This window comes from Sturnira hondurensis, unplaced genomic scaffold, assembly GCF_014824575.4.
Source record: "Sturnira hondurensis isolate 20B ecotype Veracruz unplaced genomic scaffold, ASM1482457v3 Scaffold0006437, whole genome shotgun sequence".
Lineage (NCBI taxonomy): Eukaryota > Metazoa > Chordata > Mammalia > Chiroptera > Phyllostomidae > Sturnira > Sturnira hondurensis.
This window is the reverse complement of record NW_028079068.1, coordinates 5029738-5053602: the sequence shown is the minus strand read 5'-3', so window position 1 is coordinate 5053602 and position 23865 is coordinate 5029738. Positions and strand designations below refer to the sequence as shown.

The 23865-nt window shown below is 40.3% G+C and overlaps 1 protein-coding gene across 6 annotated transcripts in view; it reads right to left on the bottom strand.

Moving 5' to 3' along the window:
* CNOT4 (CCR4-NOT transcription complex subunit 4) overlaps positions 1-23865 on the bottom strand; it is a 145104-nt gene that overhangs the window by 8192 nt on the left and 113047 nt on the right. For 4 of the 6 annotated variants that reach the window (XM_037049139.1, XM_037049141.1, XM_037049140.1 and 1 more), the window contains exons 9-10: positions 22773-23022; positions 21132-21632 (exon numbers count right to left, since the gene is read on the bottom strand). In XM_037049139.1, coding sequence (XP_036905034.1) covers positions 21132-21632; positions 22773-23022 — 751 coding nt within the window. Of the gene's footprint in view, positions 1-16318; positions 16552-21131; positions 21633-22772; positions 23023-23865 lie in introns of those variants that run through there. The other 2 variants (XM_037049143.1, XM_037049144.1) reach the window with 1 other exon arrangement.

Below are 23865 nucleotides of genomic sequence, written 5' to 3'. Positions count from 1 at the left end.
TTACTGCTTTACCCTGACATGCGACTCGCCTCCTCTCCCTCCCCCCCACTTAAAAGGTCTGCGAGGACACATCCTGTACATTCTCCAGCAGGTGGCTGGGCATCTTAGAAACCGACATGTGTCAGCGTGCCTGAGGAAGCAAAGGTCCAACCTGAGGAGCCGGAAAATCACTGTGCCCCCAAAGCCTGTTTACTTCATACCTATATCATATTGTGCTACGAGTCAAATAGTTCTCTCCAAAGAGATGCGATTCTTTCCGAAAGGAACAGTCAGCTAAGTTTCAGAGTCCAAAGGGCTTCGCTGCATGAAAACCGAAGGAATTTCTGTTCATTCGGCCAAAATTCAAATGATACATTCTTAATAGTTCTTGAGATGTCAAATGACAAGCAATATAATCCAATGCACCAAGATTATTAAATAATATATATATTTTTTAAAAGATATTCTGGCCCTGATGGGTGTGGCTCAGTGGACCGAGTGCCAGCCTGAGAACCAAAGGGTCACTGGTTCAATCCCAGTCAGGGCGCATACCTGGGTTGTGGGCCAGGTCCCCAGTAGGGGGCGTACAAGAGGCAACCACACACTGCTGTTTCTCTCTCTTCTTCCATTCCCCTCTAAAAATAAATAAAATCTTTTAAAAAATTTAAAAAGATATTCTCATATTATGTATTCAAGATAGCAAAGAGACCTATTTTATCATTTTTCTACTTCAGGCACTATTCCTTCACTCACTATGCACTTTATGTCCTCAATTCCTTTAGCACCAACAATCCCATAAGCTAAGCATCGGCCACATTTGACAAACAAGGAGACTGAGTGGCTCTGGAAGCTTCAAAAATTCGCCTGGGGTTACGGAGCTGAAAAGTGTCCAAGTCAGTAATCTGACCCAGTCTGACACCAAAGTGTTTCTTCCCACCACCGAGCACACTCGCCAACCAGTCCTTGTCCTGGCAGGCCTCACGGGCCAAGACCAGGGGAGGGCAGGCATGTTCCCGCAACCACACTGTGTGGTAATCAGTGCGGTGCTGCGTGAAGGGCCATAAGGCAAAAGTGAACACTTCTGCCACCTTCTATGTGGGATAGTCAGGGACCGGAGGGGCTCGGAGGAAGAGAAGCTGAAACGGAAGTAGGAGAGACCATCCCAGACAGAAGAGAGAAGCAGAAGCAGCTGATCGCAACGCAGGAACACTTCGAAAGATAAGGGGACGTGTTTTACACAATGTGTACTTTTCTAAAATGTTCCTGTAAGATCTATAATTTTGTTTCGGGGGAGAATCAGATCATCTAATGGAAACCGCGAAAACATCCAGATGTTTGCTTCATGAAAGATGTAAGGAAGCAGCACGTATTTTTAAAAGCCATGAAAAATACTTATGAAAAATGTCCCTATCTAAAGCTATACATGGAATGAGAAAAAAGTCACCTTAAAATTTAATGCAAAAGATACATACATTCTAGAAGCATTATAACCTGGATGAGATGGAACCTTAGCCAGAAGAAACAAGCAACAGAGCTAAGAGATGTGTGCTCAAGTCCAATGTAAGAAACGTACGCAGTCTGAGGCTGGAAGCTTTGGGGAAGGCTTTTGAGTGAGCACATAGCTAAGTACCGACTCCTCCTCGGTGGGGACCTCTGAAGATGAGCAAGGGAGATTACGGCCCAGGAGGGGGGCCCTGATGTATTTGTCTTTCATCACCCAGACAAACAACAGAACCGTGGAGACACAAAGGCTATCACATCCCCCTAACATCTCTGAGGTGTAAATCTGCTAGAAGAAAATAAACCCGGTAACATTCACTCCCTGCCCAGCTCACTTTCCCAAGGTGAAAGCAAAGAAGGACACTTGTATTCTGGACTCGTGACCAACAAAGAACTGGTTGCCTATGGTGGACAGCGGCCCTAAAAATATGTGACATACTTTTAGGATCTACAGAAGCAGAGAATGAGAACAATGAGAACTGAGTTCTTCGACGACAGGCATGCTGGCTAGTTTTGCAGTTACCACAGTGAATTCCAATCACCTGTTTACGTGGTAGGCATCTTTCCTACTAGATTGTGAGCTCATCCAGGAGAGGGGCCTTGATTTAATTGTCTTCGTATACAGTGATCAGTCCCTGAGCTGAACCGGAAGAGGTATTTCTGTTTCCTAAACAAATAGCACTGGGCATGTGCTTCTAAGTTTTTGGAGACAACAGCTTTCCAAAAAAGGTAAAAAATAAAAGGATGGCCGTGGTCCCACAGTGCAGTGCTTCACAGATCTCAGAATATGCTAAAATATGACATCTGACTACACAATGATAAACAATTCTAGTAAGGAAAATAAACTGGGGGAAGTCGGCAAAAACCAGTTACTGAACAGGGAGAATCTCATGGGATTAGACTCGAAAAGCTTAGGAAAGATGGATGGAGGTACATAACCTACCTGTGTAACAGTATCAAAATCCTTGAGGATTAAAATCAGAATCCATAATGACTGAAGCTTGGGAAAAATGCTGACGGCAAGAAAAAGCTGAATTCAAACAGGAGGAAATTAGGAAGAGTCACCACTCAGCGTGGTATCACGATGTGAAGCCCCAAGAGAAGACAGAGCTACGGAGTTCCATCTTCATTTTGCTTCCTTCCCTCTTCTTTAGGACAGAGTGCACAACCCTCAAACCAGAAAGGACCGATTAAACCGTGTGCAGAACTGTGGGCAGAGATACAGTGCACACGCACACACACACACAGCTACTACAATGTCAATGAGTTTAACGTCTCTAGATGCAAAATGAATTTTAATCCTCAGATACGACTACAAAACCACTGTCAAGAGAAGTGCCAGAAAAAGCAGGAAACAGCGGACTCTAGAAGTTACATGCTCGCCATTAGTTCTTGGGGAAATTCTGAAACAGATGAAGAACTGGATAATTTCTTTTAAAATGAGTAATAATAGGTTTAAGCAAGCACAGCCCTCCTGCTTGTGTCTGGGGCATTTTTCAAGGGAAATACTATGTAGCATTTTAACTAGAGCCTCAGTTCCCTTCTAAATGGAACACACAGGAAGTTCCACTTTCAATTTTGCAGTGGCCCAAGGAGTCATGGAGGCGGGGTCTACCGACAACTGTTTCATTTGGAAATGACCTCCTTCTATATTCCACGGTCCCTCTCCTTCCCTGTTCTCTTGCCTGCCCAGACCAGCTAGCTCCATTCCCATCCCACCGACACTTAAATTCCACAAAACAAGAGCAGCAGAGTAACCAAGGAGGGCCAAAAGGCATATCCATAAAGAACCATACTGCTTCCCGCTGATGTGGCTCAGTTGACTGGGCATCACCCTACAAACCAAAAGGTTGTGGGTTTGACTCCTGCTCAGGACACACGCCTGGGCTGTGGAGGCTTGGTCCCCAGTTGGCGCATGGGCTAGAGGCAACCGACTGATGTTTCTCTCCCTCCCTTCCCTTCTCTCTAAAATAAAAACAAATTTTTTAAAGAACCGATCATACCAAAGTAATTGATTCTTTGAGTAGGGTTCTAGGATGTCATAAATATAGCCTGAATTCGGCAGTTTCCGGTAAGATTTCTGATGGTAACCTTTCGGGGTGGGACGGTCGGGTATGGCGGGGTGACGGCCGTGTGTAAGCGGGCCTGCACAGGGCTTGAGGTACCGTGTGTGAGCCTGAAAGTGTCTGCTTGGCAGGTCTTTTGACTCCGTGCTTTTTATTATGCTTTAAAAAACCCACAAAGTTAATTTAAATACACAAATCAAAGCCAATTCTAGAGATGACAAGATCTGTAATTAAAATGTCAACTGTTCTTCAATGTAAAGCCTCCATACAAATGTTATTAGTAATGTTAGTAATAACGTTTATCACTTTACAGTCACACAGTTCTTTCAAAAGACAAACTTGTAAGATGGTGATATACACGCAGGGTACACTCTACATCAGATTCAAACGTGTGAAAATTAACAGAAAGACACTGAGATTGTAAAAATCTGAGCAGTACAGGGAAGTACTACAGAGAAGAGCAGGATGAAGAATCTCACTAGTTATGTGTATGAAGGCCCAGCCTGTGAGGCCATAACAGAGTCACCATATTTAACATGGCAACTGGGTAAGGGAACTTTTAAAAGGGTAGCATTAGGACCAGATACACAGACAGATGTACAATGTCTAAATTAAAAATTTTATGACATTGGGCAGACCACAGATGAAAAACACTCGGAGCCTTAGTTTCCTCATTTATAAAGTGAGGATAATACCTACCCCACAAAATATTTTTATAAGAGAACTCTGTACACCAAAAGGAATATACTTTTTAATTAAAAAGTAGATGATCTAATCTAATCATAGCTGGATTAGTGAAGTGTGAGCCTCGTATTTTGAAAGGCACTCACTTCAAGCGAATATATGTGCAGAGGAGAACGGAACTGCAGAGGGAACGACAAACCACGCCAAGTGTCGAGTGGTTGAAAAGAACTAAGAACGTTTCATTGACGTCTGGAAGTTACTAGACAAGTGGTTAACCGCTTTCACAGACTGAACCAGAACTGGGAAAAAGATGGTTTAACCAAAAGAAAAAAATCTTTATCAATGACAAGTTACCCTACAGAATCCCCCTACTATTAAGAAGTCCAGATTGGCAGTGACCAGCTAGTCACGGGGATGTAATGTACAGCACAGAGAACACAGTCAATAGTATTGTAATGACTATGTATGGGGCCAGGCAGGTACCAGAAATATCAGCAGGAAAACTTTGTAAAGCGTATGATTGTGTCATCATCACTGTGCTGTACACCTGAAACGAATACAAAATAATATTGAACATAAGCCGTAATTTAAAAAATGTATTAAACTCCCCAAAACACCTCATCATTGCCCATAAAGAGTTCTGGAAGGAGAGGCATTTTATAGACTTTCTGAATTGTGTGTAAGGCTGTGTGTGTGTGTGTGTGTGTGTGTATGGTAAAAGTAGGTTTACATTTGTGAGTACGCAAAACAGGGTTTATCCTTGTATTATTTACTATTGTACAATTTTCCATGTGAGTGTGTGTGTATGTGTATATACATACATACACACAAAGGAAGACTGAGGTGAATTTGTATCATAAATGAGAAACTTATGTTAAGAAAGGTGTTATTAGGTAAGTTTTTAAGTCTTTGTGTGGCTGGCGGGGTGGGGGTGGTCGTGGGGAAATAAGGGACAGTCAGGAGTGGAGGGGGCCAGAGCCCCGAGGTGAGAAGAGGAAGAGGACTGATAACCGAGCAGTAGGAGGACCCTTAACGCTGAGCGCCACAGTACAAGCAAGAGGTGACTTATAACTCACGTCCAAATGAATCGGATTAAGAGCTTCCAAAAGTCCAGATGTAACGCAAAGCAGACCCAGGCTTCCCAGGCCTCCAGAAGCAATCAGACGCTAACACGACTCTCTCAACCATTAGTTTTCCTCCAATGAAGATTTACTGTCCACCCTGTATCATTTTCTCTGGAGCTCGATGTTGCAATATATTACTGCAGCCTCCTAAGAGTCGTGCTGGTTGGCTTTGTTTTTGTATCTCTTTAGCAGATCACTGGAGGTTGGCCATTCTGAGCAAAGTCAGTGATGGTTTTTCACTGGTGTCAATAAATTATTTATTTTTTATGGGGGAAAATTCCTCTTCAGGCCAAAGTATTTTGCCAACTATGGTTACGTGTCTATTGAAATTCCTAAGATTTCTGATGTTCATAATTTTCCTAATTTTCTAAAAGTTGTTAAAAACACCAAACCCAGTGTTTTATTCCATTTGATCACACAACTCACTTTTATTTCAACAGTGAAGATTAGTCTCATCTTTTTTTTTTTTTTTTTCCTGGAAAGATGGCTCCTATCTTCAGAGTTTAAATCAGTCACAAAAATCCCCCTAAAGAAGACTACTTTTATTCATGCTCTGAAACATGATTTTAATTAACAGATTCTTCAGGATGGAGCTCATAAGCTTCATTTTCAGAAAGTATTTTTGGGCATTAAAACAATAATATGCTTTATTTATGAATTTCAAAAAATTATTTCAAAACCTGAAGTCACGTCCTCATTATTTTACATTAAAACCAAATGAAACAGATATGGTACCGGCGCGGGGACAGGCACTTCCGCCCCAACAGACCAGGCTCCTTGTACTTGTTCACCCAAACCAAGGCACAGTTGTTAAGTTTTGAGATTGTTTTATATACATTTGACTTTCAAAACAAGCTTTTATGCGTTAACTATTTTATCTATGTACTGTATGATTAAAAAAACACAAGAGCATTTTATTCTTTTTCCTCCTTACTGCTTAGTCACATGTTAAGGAAAAATAAAAAAACCGTTTTGCTTCTAACTTTCAAACAATGTCTTGATTTTAAAAGAACGAATACTAGTATTGCCAATGCATTAGACTTAAATGCTCACCACCAGTCCACCAGGAGCCTTGAAAATAATTTATATTTACTTAAATGTTCATCTTTAGCCATGATTTATTACAGCTGAATTTGGAAAAAATTTCCAGAAATAGTTTTGACAGAATCAATTCTCAATTAAGTGCTGAGTCTTACTGTGCAGGAAAGAAAGGGAAGATCAGATGAATAAACTCTCAAATATAGACTAGAAACTACATTTCGTACTTAACTATAGCCTGGAGCTTTACACGGAAAGAGAACTAATATTTTGGTGAAAAAATGAATTCTATTAAAAATTACGCAGATTGGTAAACACTGAATTTTAGTCATACTGCCCAGAAGAATTATGTGATTTTTATTTGATTGTTTTTCTTTTTAAAGATTTTATTGATTTTTAAAGAAAGGGACAGGGAAGGAGAGAGGAAAAGAAACACTGATGTGTGGCTGCCTCTTGAGCACCCCCCAAGTGGGGACCTGGCCCAAAAGCAACCCGCCATGGTCCCTGACTGGGAATAGAACTGGCAACCCTTTGGTTCGTAGGCCTGCACTCACTCCACCAAGCCAGCATTAAATGATTTTTAAAAGAGCTAGAAAAACTTAGAAGTTGGGGAAAGTGAATAATGACAGTCTTACAGTCCCATAAATCTTTTTCAATTTGGCATTTAACAGTACATGGTTGTTACCCGATGGACTCCAAAACCCAGGCTATGCTTTCTGTTTAAACAAACACGTTCTGAATTAAAAGAAAGAGAAGAGAATAAGATCACTTAAAGTCAAAGCTGGTGTGGAAACAGTTGAGGGGTAGCAGACTGACTACTGGGGAGATAACTGGGCAGCCCGATCAGGACAGAGCCGTCTCCTTCAAAGAGGAAAAGCTCAGGCCTGCCTGGGACCCTGCAGGGGAATCACACAGCTAGTGCACATTAAGACCCAGTCGGGACCACTCCCTCTCACTGTGGTTATACAGAGAAAGAAACCATTTCTACCTGTGTCCAAAGGAAGAGAAACTAGACAGGTTAGTGTACAGAATAAGGCTCGGGGGGAGGGGGGGTCAAGAATTAAAACCTGAAGGCACGTTACAAAACAAAGGTTGCACGGCTGTGTGTTAAGTATTTGGAGATCATGTAAGATCGTTGTGTGTTTCAGTAACAGGCTTCATTCCAGTCACCTCCCATTTAAAATACAGGTGAGGTGCTGGGAATGTACACCTAGCAGCACCGACTACACTGACATTCAAGCAAGACACGTTTATACCTACCTATCTGGGACTGGGCAAGACCACGGCTAGGTTAATGGCAAATGTTAACAGTTTAGGAGTAAAAAAAAACATGCCTGGTACCAAATCTCACCCTAAATGGGAGGTGAGGGACAGGGTATGTAACAGGAAGCCATAATCATAAAATTTTCATAAAAACACAAGTGGAACAACAGTCTATAGCCCAGCACTCAGCTTAAAGCCAGTAAGAACCCCTGCTACTTGGTCAATGAAGTCATAACCCAGGACCTCCTTTACCTTTAGCTGGATACTCATTTTAAAGATGCAATTAAGAAAAAAATAAACAACTTCAGGGCGTCAGCCTTGCAAATACCAACATGTACAATGACAATGTTTAGAAACATCCCCGTAATGCTGCAGACTGCCGAGTTCTGCTCGCAGACACATCCCTTCGGTATGCATGACTGTTAGCAGCGTGAACACTAGCAGAGTTCTTGGGACAGGACCTCACCTATTAGGAAACATCGCTAGGCTACTGAAGTTGATTGCAGTCAGCTTTCCTGCATTTCTTCTTGGACATGGTGACGATACCATCTTTAAAATCCTTGTGGCGCGTTCCCTCTGTTTCGTATGCTGAAAACAACCTCCTTGGTTTAAAAAATTCTGCAGATACGCTCTCATTTTACATGGTGTAGCAGACAGGAGCTCTTCAAAGATGAATCTGCATTCACGCCTTTAGTGTGGGTGTAGCACATCTTGGTGCCATTAATACAAGACTTTTTTTAACTAGAGGTGTCCCCAGTCTAGGGTCATGCATGTTAGTTTAAAACAAGTTGAAACACTTTTTGGCATTGCAGAAAAATCCTGGGTAAACTTAATTCCACCAGTTTTACTCTTTATTTTAGTTCTGACACTGGTAATTATTTTAAGTCTGTGTTAAGAGCATCCCAAGGTTACATTTGCCCCTGCTAACGTTGCTCCAAAGTCACTGGCCCACACTGAACACAACGCTGCTTGGGGAACTCAGGACCTGGGATAAGACCGGCTGAGAGAGGGACACTTTACACTGATGTTCTCAGCTGGAAGCCCTGGGCTTTCGAGAGCTCATCCAACTGGGAGACACAACAACATTTACAGGAACTTCTTGGAAGTTCTTTTTCTCCTTGAGTTGCATGTATGAAAGCAAACTCAGAAGATGGAATGTGATTAGGAGCCCATCACAATCCTTCCGAGTCTTGTTTATTATAAGTATTACTGGGTCTTTAAAGGGAGGATTGTTAAAGACTATGTTACAGGTTTCACAGTTTTGAAGTTTCATGATTCTAAGACAAACCTTTTTTCTTATCCTGTCCTTAGGTTTTCCCAAAGAGTGTGACACGAGACGAGTATCCTTAGTAATGGGAGTGAGATTTGATGAGAAAAAGCCATGAAACTATTCGTTCAGGTAAAACATGACCAGGGGTGAGGTGGCATCAGTATTACAACCTCGCTGCATTTAAATAGGGTCTCTATTTCTTTAAAAAAAATATTTAGAGAAAGACAGAATACAAATGCAGCATGCATCCTAAACATACCATCAGAACACAGCAGGAATAAAGACATGAAAAGCCACTGAGATGGCCTGACACTTTTTTCTCCGGGACACCCACCACATGGAGGATTTAATTGGAAATAGGCATACACACACACACACACACACACACACTTTCAACCTCATACTCAGACAGAGCTAGGCTTACCCTCTTACTTCGCTGAACAAACCTTTTCTTACGTAATGCTAATCAAACGTCACGAAGACAGAAAGACCATTATTGCCATTTCAAAATTATTCAGATGGTAGTTGCAGACATTTTTACCTACTCAGGAAATCTGAAAGTATCTTACGGTCTCTTGCCTACAAGTCCTGGTGCGCTCGGCCTACGCCACCCCACCTTCTGGGACAGAGCGGGGCACCAGGGTTGCTGATGCACAACTTGAGCACCACTGTGAAGTGCGGGTCTTTTAAGGCGTAAGGTCTGCCTTTCCGTCTTCGGATGAAGCACTGGGACCGGGTGCGGCTGCCACCACTGAGCCCCAATAAGAAACGGGCCTGAATTCTCAAGGGCTGGAGTAGGTGGGTTATTTGTTGTGCTAGTTTAACACTTAAAGAACAGTATGGGCCAGTGAATTGTACACTTTCAAGTAGTTAATTGTATGCTATGTGAATTTCACTTCAATTTTTTTTAAGATACAGGGTGCTTTAAAAGCTTTAAAAGTTATACTAGCAGGGGTCTGCTTTGGAACAGAGCACAACAGTGGGTCTCAGAACCAAGCAACCTAACCGTTCCGAGGACTGTGTGTTCCTGGGCCAATGCGGAGCTTCCAGGAACCTTCAGAACAGCCCTAACTGGCTATTCTGTTAAGTGGCTCTCTTCACACAGACAGTGAAGTGGGCTAAGAACGAAGTCAGGTCAATAGCTACCTTAGGCAGTACAGTCGGAGGGAAGATGGACTGGTTCAACAATTTCCAGGGGCTTCATGGAACTTCTAGGTACTTCGGTCCGATTGTCAAGCAGCTCAGATTGCCCTCTTGGTTCTAGGAACCAACCGACCAGGCGTGAACCGGATTTCCGTGTAACTCAAACCCAGGGAAAGTGCCCTAAAACTCTGTGGAACAGAGTAGATTCTCCTTAATAAACCTTGACTTCTCAAGAGCGATTCTTTTAAAAAGCTCCTGATTAGAGAAAGCTGTAGGCGGGCCTGTCCAGCACTATAACACGAACGGCAGCCAATCCCTGGGCAGCAAGGAGGTCCAAGGGGCGGTGGCTCTCCATCCTTCCGCACGGTTTCACACAGTCTTCTTCATCAGTGTCTGGTACTTCGAAGCACTGCCATTTTTAAACGTCCTACTTGATCTCTCAGCTCACGTATATGAAACAAGTCCAGCGCATGTGAAATATTTTCGTGGACTGGAAACTAAGTACTTTTGCTATTAATCGAATAAGGAGAAAAACTATGTTCTGTATCTTTCTTTGTATCTCCATCCCTGTTCCACTACACCTTTAGCAATTTTTCCTAAAGGTCACATCTAAGAATACAAAAATTAAGAACCAAGAGGAGATTAGTGTATCAACTTGCAGATATGCATCTATTCAAACAGCACATTCTCTTTAGGGGAAAACTGTTCAAATGTTTTTGTACCATGACTTGCTATAAAAGACACTTTCCCTATGCAGAAGGAAAGTTGCTTCTTGCCAGTCTGTATGTGAGTGTGGCAGAAAGTAGCTCACACCTGTAATGTGGGCTCCTCAACCACGAGACTCATGATCCGCTGCACCCGCTCTGTCTGAATCCTTCACATCCCAAGGGACACATCGGCCAATCGCTCCCCCTCTTTGGGTTTACCGCCACCTGCTCGATCTCATCTCTGGCTTTTCCCAGGCCCCCCCCTTCACTCTGCTTCCACGTCCTCCCATCGTACTCTAAGAAAGGAACGTGTATTCCACTGCATGGAGATTTCGGTTGGATGATCACTTTACAGGAAACCGGCCCCAGGAGTCCCCCGGCAACACCATCCTTTCCACAGTTCTCGTTCATCTAGTCTGAATTCCCACTCTCAGGAAAGGCCTGGGAGGGAAAGCAGGGAGGGAGGAGACTGCAGGGCTTACGAAAGCTAGCCGCCTTTCCAACCTCCGGCCCTGAAGGTAAGACAACTACCACCCTTTTCTGGCTCTCACTCATCATTCAGCAGAGTGGTCCCTTGATCTGTCATCTGCTTAACAGGACGAGACCTGTTCTTTGTCCTTACAAAATCTAAAACCACTGAACTTTCTTCAACACGCCGACACCACTGGTTCTTTCCTGCCTTAGTGGAATCTTCTAGACAAGCTTAGGTATTTTGATATTATCTTCCTGAATACCTTCTGTCCTTTTCTTCTTCGCCTTCCAACCCAACTCTCAGTGTTTGCTTTGACCACCCCTGATGCTTTGAGCCGAACCCGAGGAAATACAAAATCACACCCATTTAGACTCTAAAAATGTTAAATCTGATCCTTATCTTTACTCAGCAATTCTTGAATTCCTTTCTGATGCCCTCCTAGGCCTGTTCTCACCGATGAATTCAGTCTCCTTCGTCTGCCGGCCCCCAGCTCCACTCTCTTGCCCGCATTCCACACAGCATGCCTTCGGTCCCTGCTGAGAAGGGCCCCTTCATGTAGTCTCATGTTCTCAATTCTCGTTCTCTCCTAAATCTTCTGATTGTGTCTCCAAGCAACAGTGGAAGGTACCTCCCGCTGTCTAAAGCTAAACCATGACTTAACCTCCTCTCGAAGGCTCGCCTCTTCCCAAGCACCTACAGGACCCTGGACTGCACGGATCAGCCCGCCCCCGTCCTTCCCTCCTGACCCCCTCAGACCACACTAGTTTCTACCTCTACTTCTTTGCTCCATCTGTTCCCTTTACTGTATCTTCCCCTTTCCTCATCTAAATTTCAAGCAACCTTCAAATTAAAAACAACAACAAAACCACCCTTTTTATGAAGCCTGTCCTTGAACCGGCTCACAATACATGTTTAGTGAACTCATCGGACACCATGCAATACAAATCCTGTATCACAGCATTTCACGTGCAACGCCTGCGTATGTTACTGCCCTTGCACAAGGAGACAATGTGTTAGGTACTCATTTCGATCAGAAGGCTGAGGAGAGACACCGCCCTAAGAACTGAAGGCCTAGCTCGATACTAGATAATTGACTTGGGTCATATTTTGTAGAAAAAGACATATACTGTAACATGTGTTGGGTTCTCACCTCTTTATAATTTTTTAAAAATACTGTGTTTTCAATTGTATGATACAATTGACTCTCTCAGAGCCAATTCAGCAGATTTGAGGAAGCTTCATGATCAAATAAACACAAAAATCCCCAACCTTACAGCTCAACACAGGAAAAAAGTGTGCCCCGTTTTTTTATGTAGGCATAAGTAATATGGTGGTCTTAATTTTGTAAGATTTCAATGCCCCTGCACGTTGCTCCTTTCTCTGGGCTTTCCGAGGCAGTGCCTCTGGGGAGGGGCTCCCCACAAACCCACGTGACCACAGGGAGCTCTGGCAGTCTCGAAGGTGCTCGGAACGCCACGCAAGGAGGAGCCGTGTCAGCAGAAATGTACACGTGTACAACACTTTCAAGCTGTGTTCTTTGAAAGAACACATAGATAGAAAGCTCTACTTAAGTTGCAGGATGCTAAGAGTGGAAGACATGCGCATACACGCATACTGTGAAATGTACTTAAATGAGACGAATACATGTATGCCTGCTCTGTGTCTTTCACTCCTGCCAAATTTTATAGTTAAGAATTTCAAGTATCAGTATTCAATACCCTCTGTTGCCACTGTCAGAGCGATAAATGATGAAATGAGTCTGGACTGCCATCCTTGTGGTTAAAACACAGCAAGAGCTGACCTCACAGAAATAACGTGAAATCAAACCGTTACTGGACTATTATCCTTGACCATAGGGGCTGAACCTGACACAACCTTGTACCCGTCAAGCTCTAGCTCAGGTCACTACACGGAATAGGCACTCGAATGTTTAATTAATGCTTTGTTGAACTAAGGGGAGAGTGTAGGAAAGCACCTGGAAAACAAAATGCAACAGGAGAATGAAAATTATTAATCGGAAAACATTTTCTAATGGAATCTTTAAGAAAGTCGATAGGCATTTGATATTCATCATATGATCAAAATCCTTCAGTCTAGGTGTCGATTTCCTCCAGTAGCACTGAGAACACTCTGGGGCAGAAGTTCCTAACTTTCTTCCCTGAGGGTGTCACCAAATCCTTTGCGAATCTAGTAACTATGGATCTTCTCCCAAGACAAAAATGGACAGATGTGCATACGCACAAACTCGTAATTTCACAAGTACATCAAAGATTTCTGGACGCCAGGTATAATTGTTGATTCAAGGAACAAACTAGTCACCTTTTAAAGGTTAAGGAAGTAGCCCTGACTGATGTGGCTCAGTGGGTTGAGCATCGTCCAGCAAACTGGAAGGTTGCCAGTTTGATTCCCGGTCAAGACACAGGCCTGGGTTGGGGGCTAGGTACCTGGCTGGGGCTGTGTGTGAGGCAACAGATTGATATTTTTTCTCTCTCTCACATCAGTGTTTCTCTCCCTCCCTTCCCTTCTCTCTAAAAATAAATAAATACAATCTAAAAAAAAAAACCAGGTTAAGTAGGTAAAAGCATACAAAATCTCCCTTGGGCATGACAGATCAATGATGCAGTAATTCATCAAAATTAATTGGAAGACTTTTTTTTTTTTACAATTTCTCATTCTTTACCATTATTTGGTTTCATCAATCTACTTGCTATGGAAAATGATACTCTCTTCTATGTGCTGTATACTTTCTTCTGTGCTTTGGTACACTTAATTATGACTATGATTTTAAGACTTCACTTTATTAAAAAAACATACCAGCCCTGACTGGTGTGGTTCAGTTGGTTGGGCATTGCCCCGCAAGGCAAAAGGGCACCGGTTTGATTCACATTTAGGGCACATGCCTGGGTTGCAAGCTGGTGCCCGGTTGGGGTGTGTACACGGGGCAACCGATCAATCACATTGATGTTTTTTTTCCCTCTCTTTTTCCCTTCCTGCCCTCTTTCTAAAACTAAATAAATAAAATCTTTTTAAAAACCATACTATATAAAATATTAAGTAAGCAAGACAGTGATACTTGTTTTTCTTCAGCCTACAAGATTTCAAATTACAAAGATAGGTAAAGGATAACCTTTCGCTTTCTAAGTGAAAATATGTAAATTGAAGCCTGGTGGCTTTAGAAGCACTGTCCTGACCTATGGTGTGTGTGGAAGTGAGGAGGGAGGGGAAAGAGGCAGGGAAAGAGTTATGGGTTCCGGCAAGTCTGGGCAAAAGACCTGACAGTTTGGGGGCACTGGCTGGGAATGAGAAAGGAGAGAGAAAGCTACCACAGGAAAGAAGTCTTGTTTAACAGGTGTATCTCTCAACACAGAGAAGTAAGTAGATAGGAGCTAACCACCTCTCATGTCTTTGTAAGAAGATCCAGGAGATGAAAGTTTGCACTGATGGCTGGAGGAAGCAATGCTCCACTCAGCTCAGGGAGCTCAAGTCTGTCCACAAAGCCCAGGGCCTCGGCACCACAAGAGACATTTAAGTGAATGTCTTACAGCCAAAATAAAATCATCATGAAGCCATGATAAAAGGCTGCTAGTAAGTCGACAATATTTCATTTGTATTCTCTAGATTTCTTGTAATGCTGTCCTAAAATGACTTCCAAACTTAGAGATTGTCATTTATGCAGAATTTCACTAAAATAATTTAAAAAGCTAGAAAACTAGGTGCTTCTACACTCTCAGTTAACCAAATCAAAGAATATCTAAGAACAGATTTTAGCTTACCCCACTGTAACTCAGGACAAAGCCATTTAATTGGTGTTACATCTAACAGAGAGTAATCAGATTTTATGCAGAGAGGCGCCCTTGAAAACTCCAGCTCTAACATGACGTTACGTTATCATCTCTCATTAGGTGTTTCATTATTTATTTTAAACCTCAATGCTTCCTTTTTCGGTATTCACATTACCCTTTTAATATTTTTAACAAATGAAAGCAAATCTTTTAAGTCACAATAGTTTTGTGGAAACCCAAGAGCGGCTGTGACTTCCCCCTTCTTGCCAGATGCGTAGTTCAGGCCATGTTTTCTGAACCGGCTTTCTGTCCACTGCTCAGCTCTGAATTCAGCTTATTGTCTTTCGTTATCAGTTTTAAACACATTTCAAAAGTTGCGTTACCCCAAAATATCACATCACATTATGTCCTAATAAAGCACTCCACTCTGTTCTGTGATTGACTAAGATTATCTGTGACAACTTACGTGGCCTAAGTTTAAAGGATCCCCAATCTCTTCGCTTCCACCTTAGTCCCATTCTGGGCAGGTACTTGTAATATGGTTTTATTATCACATTTCAACGATTAAACAATGAAATTTCCAAACAGATATCTCACAGAAGTACCTTTTGTTCAAAGAAAAATGTTACACTACCATGGTTGCTTTTCACATACAATATTTACCCCATATTCAAGTTTCTGATAAATCAACTTAGGTTGAAATTCTGTTTCTGAGGCATTTCCTGGTATACTAGGCAGTGCATTAGAAAGAGATTATATTGCATTTAGTCTATAATGATTATTTTTAACCATCTATACATAATTAACAACCATTCAAAAAGAAAGTGCAAATGTGCAAATGAGAGAACAAAAACAGGTTCTAAACATGTAATGCATAATATAGGATATAAATCCGTACAACTAAAAACAATTGCTGACAACATCCTGCTGACCATTAAACGACACCACCAATTTGTCTTATGTGTATTCTTTCTTAAGTATTCAAAGAATGCAACAGACATTACTTTCTTAATTTTCAAATGTTTCATGATTATATTAAGATATTACCATTTTTTTCACAAATCAGAAAACAAGGAACTACCATTATCTTTGTATATTTTCAATAATAGAGCCAAAGTAAGAACAATTCTAGCTAATCTCATTTGGGATCTTAATTAGTACTACAAGTTTATTTGTGAGTTAAAAATAGCATCACTCATGAGAAACAATGCCAAAATTATTATGCTCATAAACTGTGTTAAACGCCTAGTGAAGAAGTACTTTAGTGACTATGAAGTAACACACTAGTTGTAGGCATGAGGAACGTTTGTATTGGCTCTTTTGGGTGTATACATTAAATGCAAAATCAGAAAGGAATCATGCAAAAATCCGGTTGCCCATGCAAGCACCCCAGAGTCTAATCCTCTCCTCTCAGTTCTGCTGTCAGGCCACAGTAGTGTGGAGACTTGTAGGCTGCTGTCCTTGTTGTAATGAATGGGAAGAGGCTGACAGTGGCATGGTCGAAACCTTCACCTCTTCTTCCCCTGTGGAAAAGTCAGTCATGGTCTAGTTACGGGTGACTAGATTTGTTCACAGTCCCTTTAAAATGATTTCAATATTTGGAATACTGATACATATATAAAACACATGCTTAATGGTTGGAATCTGGGTGTGAAACAAGTATGAATTTTAAAATATTAAGTCATCAAGTACCTAGGAAGTATTTACACTCTATAAACACATCCTTAAATTTAATAATACTATGTCAGATATGAGAACAAATATATTTAGGGTTATAAATATACAAAAAGGAAAAAGAGACCAGGAAAGCCACTCTTTTCCAAGCCAATTGGACCCCTTATAAATTCAGATCCTGCTAACAGAAATAGTATCTTGTGAAAAAATTAAAACCAAATTTACAGAAGTGCAAATGTGATTTCTGTATGGAAAAAAGGACAAATCCATGTTTTAAAAGCAGACATTATGTTTAGAAAAGAGAAATAAAAAGATAAAAATATTAATTTTGCAAATTACCATATAGCTCCTGAAAATTTACCGCTAATGTGAGCTTTTCAAGTGATTAGAAAATAATACAATGCTAACAACAACACGACGATCCAATTGGCTGAGAGCGAGATGACTACTTCTAGGTCAAAGAACCACATGAAATGAGGTCAGTTCTCCTAATTATAACTGATAATTATTTGATGGCAAGTGACTTGTTTCACACATGACTCAAAATTCAATCAAGTCACTGTTAAAACAGCTAGTTCAGAAACAAAGAAACTTAAAGAAAAATGCCCTCTTGTAAGTAAAACTGAACAAACAAAAAAAATGAAAAGAAATGATGCTTACAGACTTAATTATTATTTGTTTTTCCAAATAATTTTTAGCATTGTAGAATAAAAACATCTTAGTAGAGTTCTTGAAAACATATCTGCAAAATTACATTTGGAAAGATAACTGACAAGAAGAAAAGGACTTTCAGTCTTCAGAACAGGTTATTTCATAGTCTTTCAGTAAATTGGCAAGGACTCTATAAGCCCTAAGTACATAACAAGGAGGGTGTGAAAGTAGAATTTTATGTTGGAGTTCTTTGTGAGAAGAACATGGTGCTAATGAACACTCAGTAAAAGATTCATTTTCATCAAGTCAGTAAACTTCATTCTAGTTTGTAACTACAGGCCATATCCCTGACCTCGGCCAATTGTCTCACGAGTATACACTGTTGATAAAAAGGAACCTGGAAGTGTGTGAGAACAAAAATCAATGTTCACAGTAAGGAAGCCAAGTTAAGGTGCATGCCAGTGACCTTCACGCACAAAGGAGAGCGTCAGTGTTGCGGTGGGAAAATGTTCCAGTCACTGAATTTAGGATCTGAGCTCTTACTCTAATTCTCTTATACCTGAGTATGTGACCATTATCAAATCATTTAACCTTTCTGGAACAGTTTTGCCACTCCTAAAATGAAGAGTTGGATAAGTCACTTTTTAGGACCAGAAAAGTCATTTTTCAAAGCAAAAGCACATGGTTCTAATAATAAAAAGATCTGCATGGACTTACTGTAACTCTCACTAATTAAAGATTCCCCCAAGAATATTTACTTCAAAATTCCTTCTAATTTAACCGAATGTGCTGCCAAGAATATGCTGCTAAAAAAATTTTCCTAATTAAGGAAATAACTAATTTTGAACACTAAAATGTTTCCCATTAGGCAAAGGAAAAGGAAGCCACATCTCTGTCAAACCTCTGGCAAGTGTCCTTCCCATGACAAGTTTCAGATATGTCAATTCTGAATAATGAACTGAAACTAAAGCTCAGGGGCCCCGTTTGGCTCCACGGTATCTAAAGAACCACTACGTGTGCCTCTCCCAGAGTGGAGCACTGCCTAAGCACATGTTTAAGTGGCTACCTTCACTGACAGAGCAGGTGCTCCTCACTATCAAGCTCTTAAGGAGAAGCTACCTATTATAATACTATAACATTTATTAATTGCAGGATACAAAGTTTTTTGTTTATTTCCATAGTTCAACGCAACTATGAATGAGTTACAACTGGTGGTGGGGGAGGCAGACGTTGCTTAGGTATTCAATGGCTTCAAATTAGACACAGTTAAAATGTACACAGTTTTCTAGAGTTTTACTGTCATGTCTATTACTAAAAATACTAAATCATCTGGTTACAATTATACAACTATTCTGTTTTGAGGCTTAGCACATTCAGCTTCCTGAGGTATCTACCAAATATTTATAGGTCATAAGGTGATTCTGTGTAACTCTTGATAACAACTTTGGCACATTTTAACTAAAATGTCTCTGGTCATCAGAGCCTTGGAAATAATCTAACAAGCTTAGAAACAACTCACCATTTAAATACCAAGCAAGTATATATAGTCAAAATCTGAAAAAACAAAGCCTATCCACCTCCCACAAAATTTTTCCCATAAAGTAACTATCTACTTTAGACGAGGATTTCAAATGACTAACTTGAGGATAACTACACTCACAAATCAATGATTACTCATTACCACTGTGGCATTTTCAGAACAACCCACTGGCTTGAAATATCTGGATCAAAACTGTTCTTTTTGTGCTGATGGACAATATGATCATAAAACTGGAAGAACAGATCGTGACCATGTTGTAAGTCAAATAAAAGTAACGAAGAAGACAGCTAAGAACTAGAATTCCACAAAGGCACCCTCCTTCCTATCACACCAAGTCTGGACTGTGTGCTCTGCTGCCGGAGCTCCCCACTTTCTCGTCCATTCTCTCTACAACACAAGGAAGCACCTCCTGTTAAGAGAAGGCAGTTTGATTCCCTTTTAACGGCATGACAAAGTAACAAATGTCTGCCTCTCTGCCGTTACTCAGACATTGCCATCAACGTAAAAGGTCTTTCTCTTTGCTCCCTGCTATCCCAAATCCAAGACACCACAGTACAGATCAGTTTCTCCTTCTTCAATGAAACCTCCCCAACAACAGAAGTTCCATTAATGTCTCTGGGATTCCAGCATTACATAGTTACCACTTTCATATGTAATCTTCATTTTATCTCAACTACACTATCAAGTACCTGGAAACAGCATGTGTATTTTATTTTTCTTTTGTATTGCCCGCAAGGCTTAGTTCATTCTTGGGCAAACAGGAGCCGAAATATTCACCATAATTGGCTTAATATTTAATTTTTAATGTTTAGAATACTTAGGGAAATGTAACTAATTTTAATGTTATAATCAGTTACAAGGTACACTACTAGTAATTAAAATTCCACATTTCTCAAAGATTACAACAAAGCAAAATAAAATTACACTCTCAAAAGAATAAAAGGAGTACCAGAAACCAAATATTTACTGTTTCTGTAAATATCATACAGACGAGGATTAAAAAGTGTCACCTACTATCATATCAAATAAACAAATATCAGGAGTCCCACTGATGTGCAAAATACTACAGTTAAGTGCTATCGAGATTATGTAAATTAACTTCACCTTATCAACGGCTAACTTCACTATATCAACAGCCACAAATAATACTCTCAATCCACTGACTTATCTTTAAAGGGAAATACTGTTGGTCATAAAAAGATTACAGCCAAAGAATTTTGATGGATCTCTGTAACTTCATTCACCAACCTTGCTAAAAACAAGAGAACAAACACCTTGCTGATGAAAGCACATTATGACAATAACGATGTGCTATGCTGTATCTTAAAGGCTGTCACAAAGGACAAAAAAACCTTAATGAATTATATATGAGCGAGGGACTGTTCTACTCCACTTGAGAGAACCAGAAGAGGAATAACTCTTTTACCGGTCACCTCTAAAGCCCAAATTAAAATTTAAAAATCCACTAGGATGACTCCTTTAGACATAGAAGTCACTCGATCTAAGGCTATAAGGGACCTTAAAACCCAAAAGTCCTGAAACCTTCAGGGTGACAGTGCAAAACCAGAAGTGTTCTGGCGTCACTTACAGCAGCTTAATGTGCACCCCACCCCCCAATAAAAATGACACAGCCAAAAGGAAAGGATCTCTCCTGGAACAATACCTTTTTCACGGGAAGTATACTTATGCACATATATGTCTGTAAAACACTGATAATCCAAGTTCTCAAATATTACTTTATTAATATATAGCACAGTTCTGATGTGTATGTATGTGTATATCAGTCAAAATAAGTAACTGCCAAAAGTAGTTAGAGTGGCTTTATCCCTTATGCTCTTGCTTATTACCATCTTGACCATTTTTTTTGAACCAGTTTACTTTTAAAATGTATAATCAAAAGTTTTACCATGGTATTGGCACCATAATTTCAGAGCCCATTTTTCCTTTTTCTTTTTGTATTTTTATGGCACATGAAAGTTTGGTAACTATCCTAGTAAGTGAAATGACTCCATGCAGTAACTAGGTATAATACTCCACCATCCTTATAAAGCTCAATATTACAAGGCATCCACCCAATAAAAAATTTTTATATTATAAGAACTTTTAATTCCCCACCCCCCCAGAAATTCCCAAGACTAATGATAGGTACACGGTTATTCAAAAGTTCCCTCCATACCCACCCAACAACCTGAAGGCATGAATTATTCACAAATTCTCAAGGGCTATAAATGAACCTACCTGTTATAGGGATCCCTCCCAGACCTGTGTTGTGCTGTGGCGGGAGATTCAAGTCCAAGAAATTACTATTTGAGGTGGGGTTTGCTGTGTGGTTCAAGTGCATGATGCTATTGCGAGGAAAGGCCATCCAAGGATAGCGGGCTGCCTGGCCTGGAAAATTGAATGAATTATAAACTGCTCGGTGCTGCTGAAATTGAGGGAACCTCTGTGGCAAGACTGAAAAGGTACTACTACTGAGAGAGTTGGCGTTTGTAGGTGCAGCAGGGTGCAGGAATCCAGAGCCTGGACCTTTGGCGGTTGTAGTGTGTGAAGAGGAGTTCTGAAGAGCTGTGGGTGAAAGGGAAGGCTGGTCTTGGACCGACAGTTCCTTTTCAATCAGGTCTGCTAAGGCTTTTCGAGTGACATCAAAGGGATCGAAACCCAAGTCATCCTCTGGTTGTTTAGAAGAACCAAAGCCAAATGCTGCTTGCCAGTCTGTAGAGGATGATACTGGGATTGTTTCTATTGGGGAGAAAAGTAGTGATGAGTTTAAAATACATAGCTCACTTTCATACTTAATGAGTATCCATACTAGTGAAAGTTAAACATCGTATTACAAGATAAAGGCAAAAACACACAAGGTATGTATGATTTCTTAGTACATTAAAATGGTAAAATTACATCAGACTTCATATAGTTCTAGCAATGATTTCATTAAGTTACTAATTTCAAAAACTATGAATGACATTCACTGATTAGGCTAATCAAAGAAAAAGTACATGAGCCCTGCCTGGCTGGTGTAGTTCAGTGGACTGAGCACAGCCTGAGAACCAAAGGTTTGCTGGTTCGATTCCCAGTCAGGGCACATGCCTGGGTTGTGGGCCAGGTCCCCAGTGGGGGACACACAAGAAGCAACCACACACTGATGTTTATCTCCCTCTCTCTCTCCTTCCCTTTCCCTCTGTCTAAAAATAAATAAATAAAATCTTTAAAAAAAGTACTTGAAATCCAAATTATACTCAGTCTTTCATAATCAAAACCCAGAATAAGTCATTTAAATGAAATAAAGTAATAACAAATATGATATAACAGAATTTATACGTGAAGTTCATTTTTTAAAATGTATTTATTAAACATTATAAACAATTTCGAATATATATATGCTTTACATACTGCTAAGGAAAAAAATGTAACTTAATAAAGAACCTTTAATCTTTAAAGTTTTTTAAATATGTTCCATTAACAATAGATGCTTTTGCCAATGTTAATTTTATGCCATCCTTCACATTAGTAAGAGAACTTAAATAAAAATGAAAATAGCTCAAAAATATAAATTTTAATATAAACTAACTTCTGTTCTTTATCACCTGGAAAATTTTAAATTTAACTATACACACAAACCCGATTAAAAACGTAAGCCCTTAATACTTCTAGAGGAGTAAGTGTTTCATTATCGGGAAAAAATGATCGAACCACTGATTTCTAGAGAAACCTGTCTGTTAACATAGAACTAAGTTCCACGTCATAGAACAACTTCCCTACCCATCCAATTCCATGCAGTTTCCTCAAATGATGACATTTTTATGGAAAAGGAAACAGGGCAAAAAGGAGAAAACCCGCCCGGCCGATCAGCGTACCGCAGCAGTACCGCTATGCACGCACCTGATGTGAAGAGACTCTGTGGCTCTGGTGCCGTGGGCCAGTCGCTGGATGTCTGTGGGGAGCTGGGGAAAGGAGGGAGCCCACTTGGAATGGGGTTGGGGTGGCGAAAGTTATCTGAGAATAACGACTGTGACTCAGTCACTGCCCCTTCGAAAGGAGACCGTGCACTGTGATTGGATGAACTGATGGGGATGACTGGGTTAGATTTTGATAAACCAGGTGGCGGTGAAGGTGTATCACTGTTAGATATCTAAATAAAATAGGGAAAGAAAAGAATAATCAACATAAATGCTTACATTTTAATAAGCCACAATTAAAACAACTTGCAACAAAGAGGTATTAGAATAGTGGCCTTCAAACTGGGGTCCTTGAAAGCTTTTTATGAGTGCACACATTTTTTAAAAACCTCCATCAAATTCCATAAGTACCCTTTTCTAAAACTGACCCTCCTGAAAAGGCTAAGCCAGTCTCCTCATTTTACGATCTTTACAACCTAACGTCTCTCACTTTACACAGAAAAGAACACTTGTCACTCTCTGGGACCTAACTATAGTATTTTGCTCAACAGTGAAAACTTTGTGGGAGCCACACAAAAACTGATTAGCAGTATTCAGACTGGTGATGAACGGGTGACTGACTCTCATGACTGGACTCTTTTGCAAACTAGGTGACTCCCAATATATTAGTTTTGGGGGGAAAAATGGAAAGAAGAACTAATCAAGTTACTCCACAGACATCATTAAAAATGATTTTTATGATAAATCTTTCTTACGATGTATTTGATTCAAAGGAGTTTGAAAAATTTGAGTGACACTGATATGATACTGTTTCTTCCATTTCCCATTTATAAGAACATGACATCTTAGTGCTTGCATTTAGAAAAATAAAAATATGACTGGGATTACTGCTGAAACTTGTACCAGAAGGTAATATTCATCTACAGATACATGAAAACTAATTTTAAAATGGTCCTGTCAATCTCAATAAGAGATTGACAGGACCATTTGGAAATAAATTTCCAATATAATTTTAGTTTGTTTAATAACTAGTATGTCTCAAAATCTATACTTACATAAGTTGCTCTGATCAAATC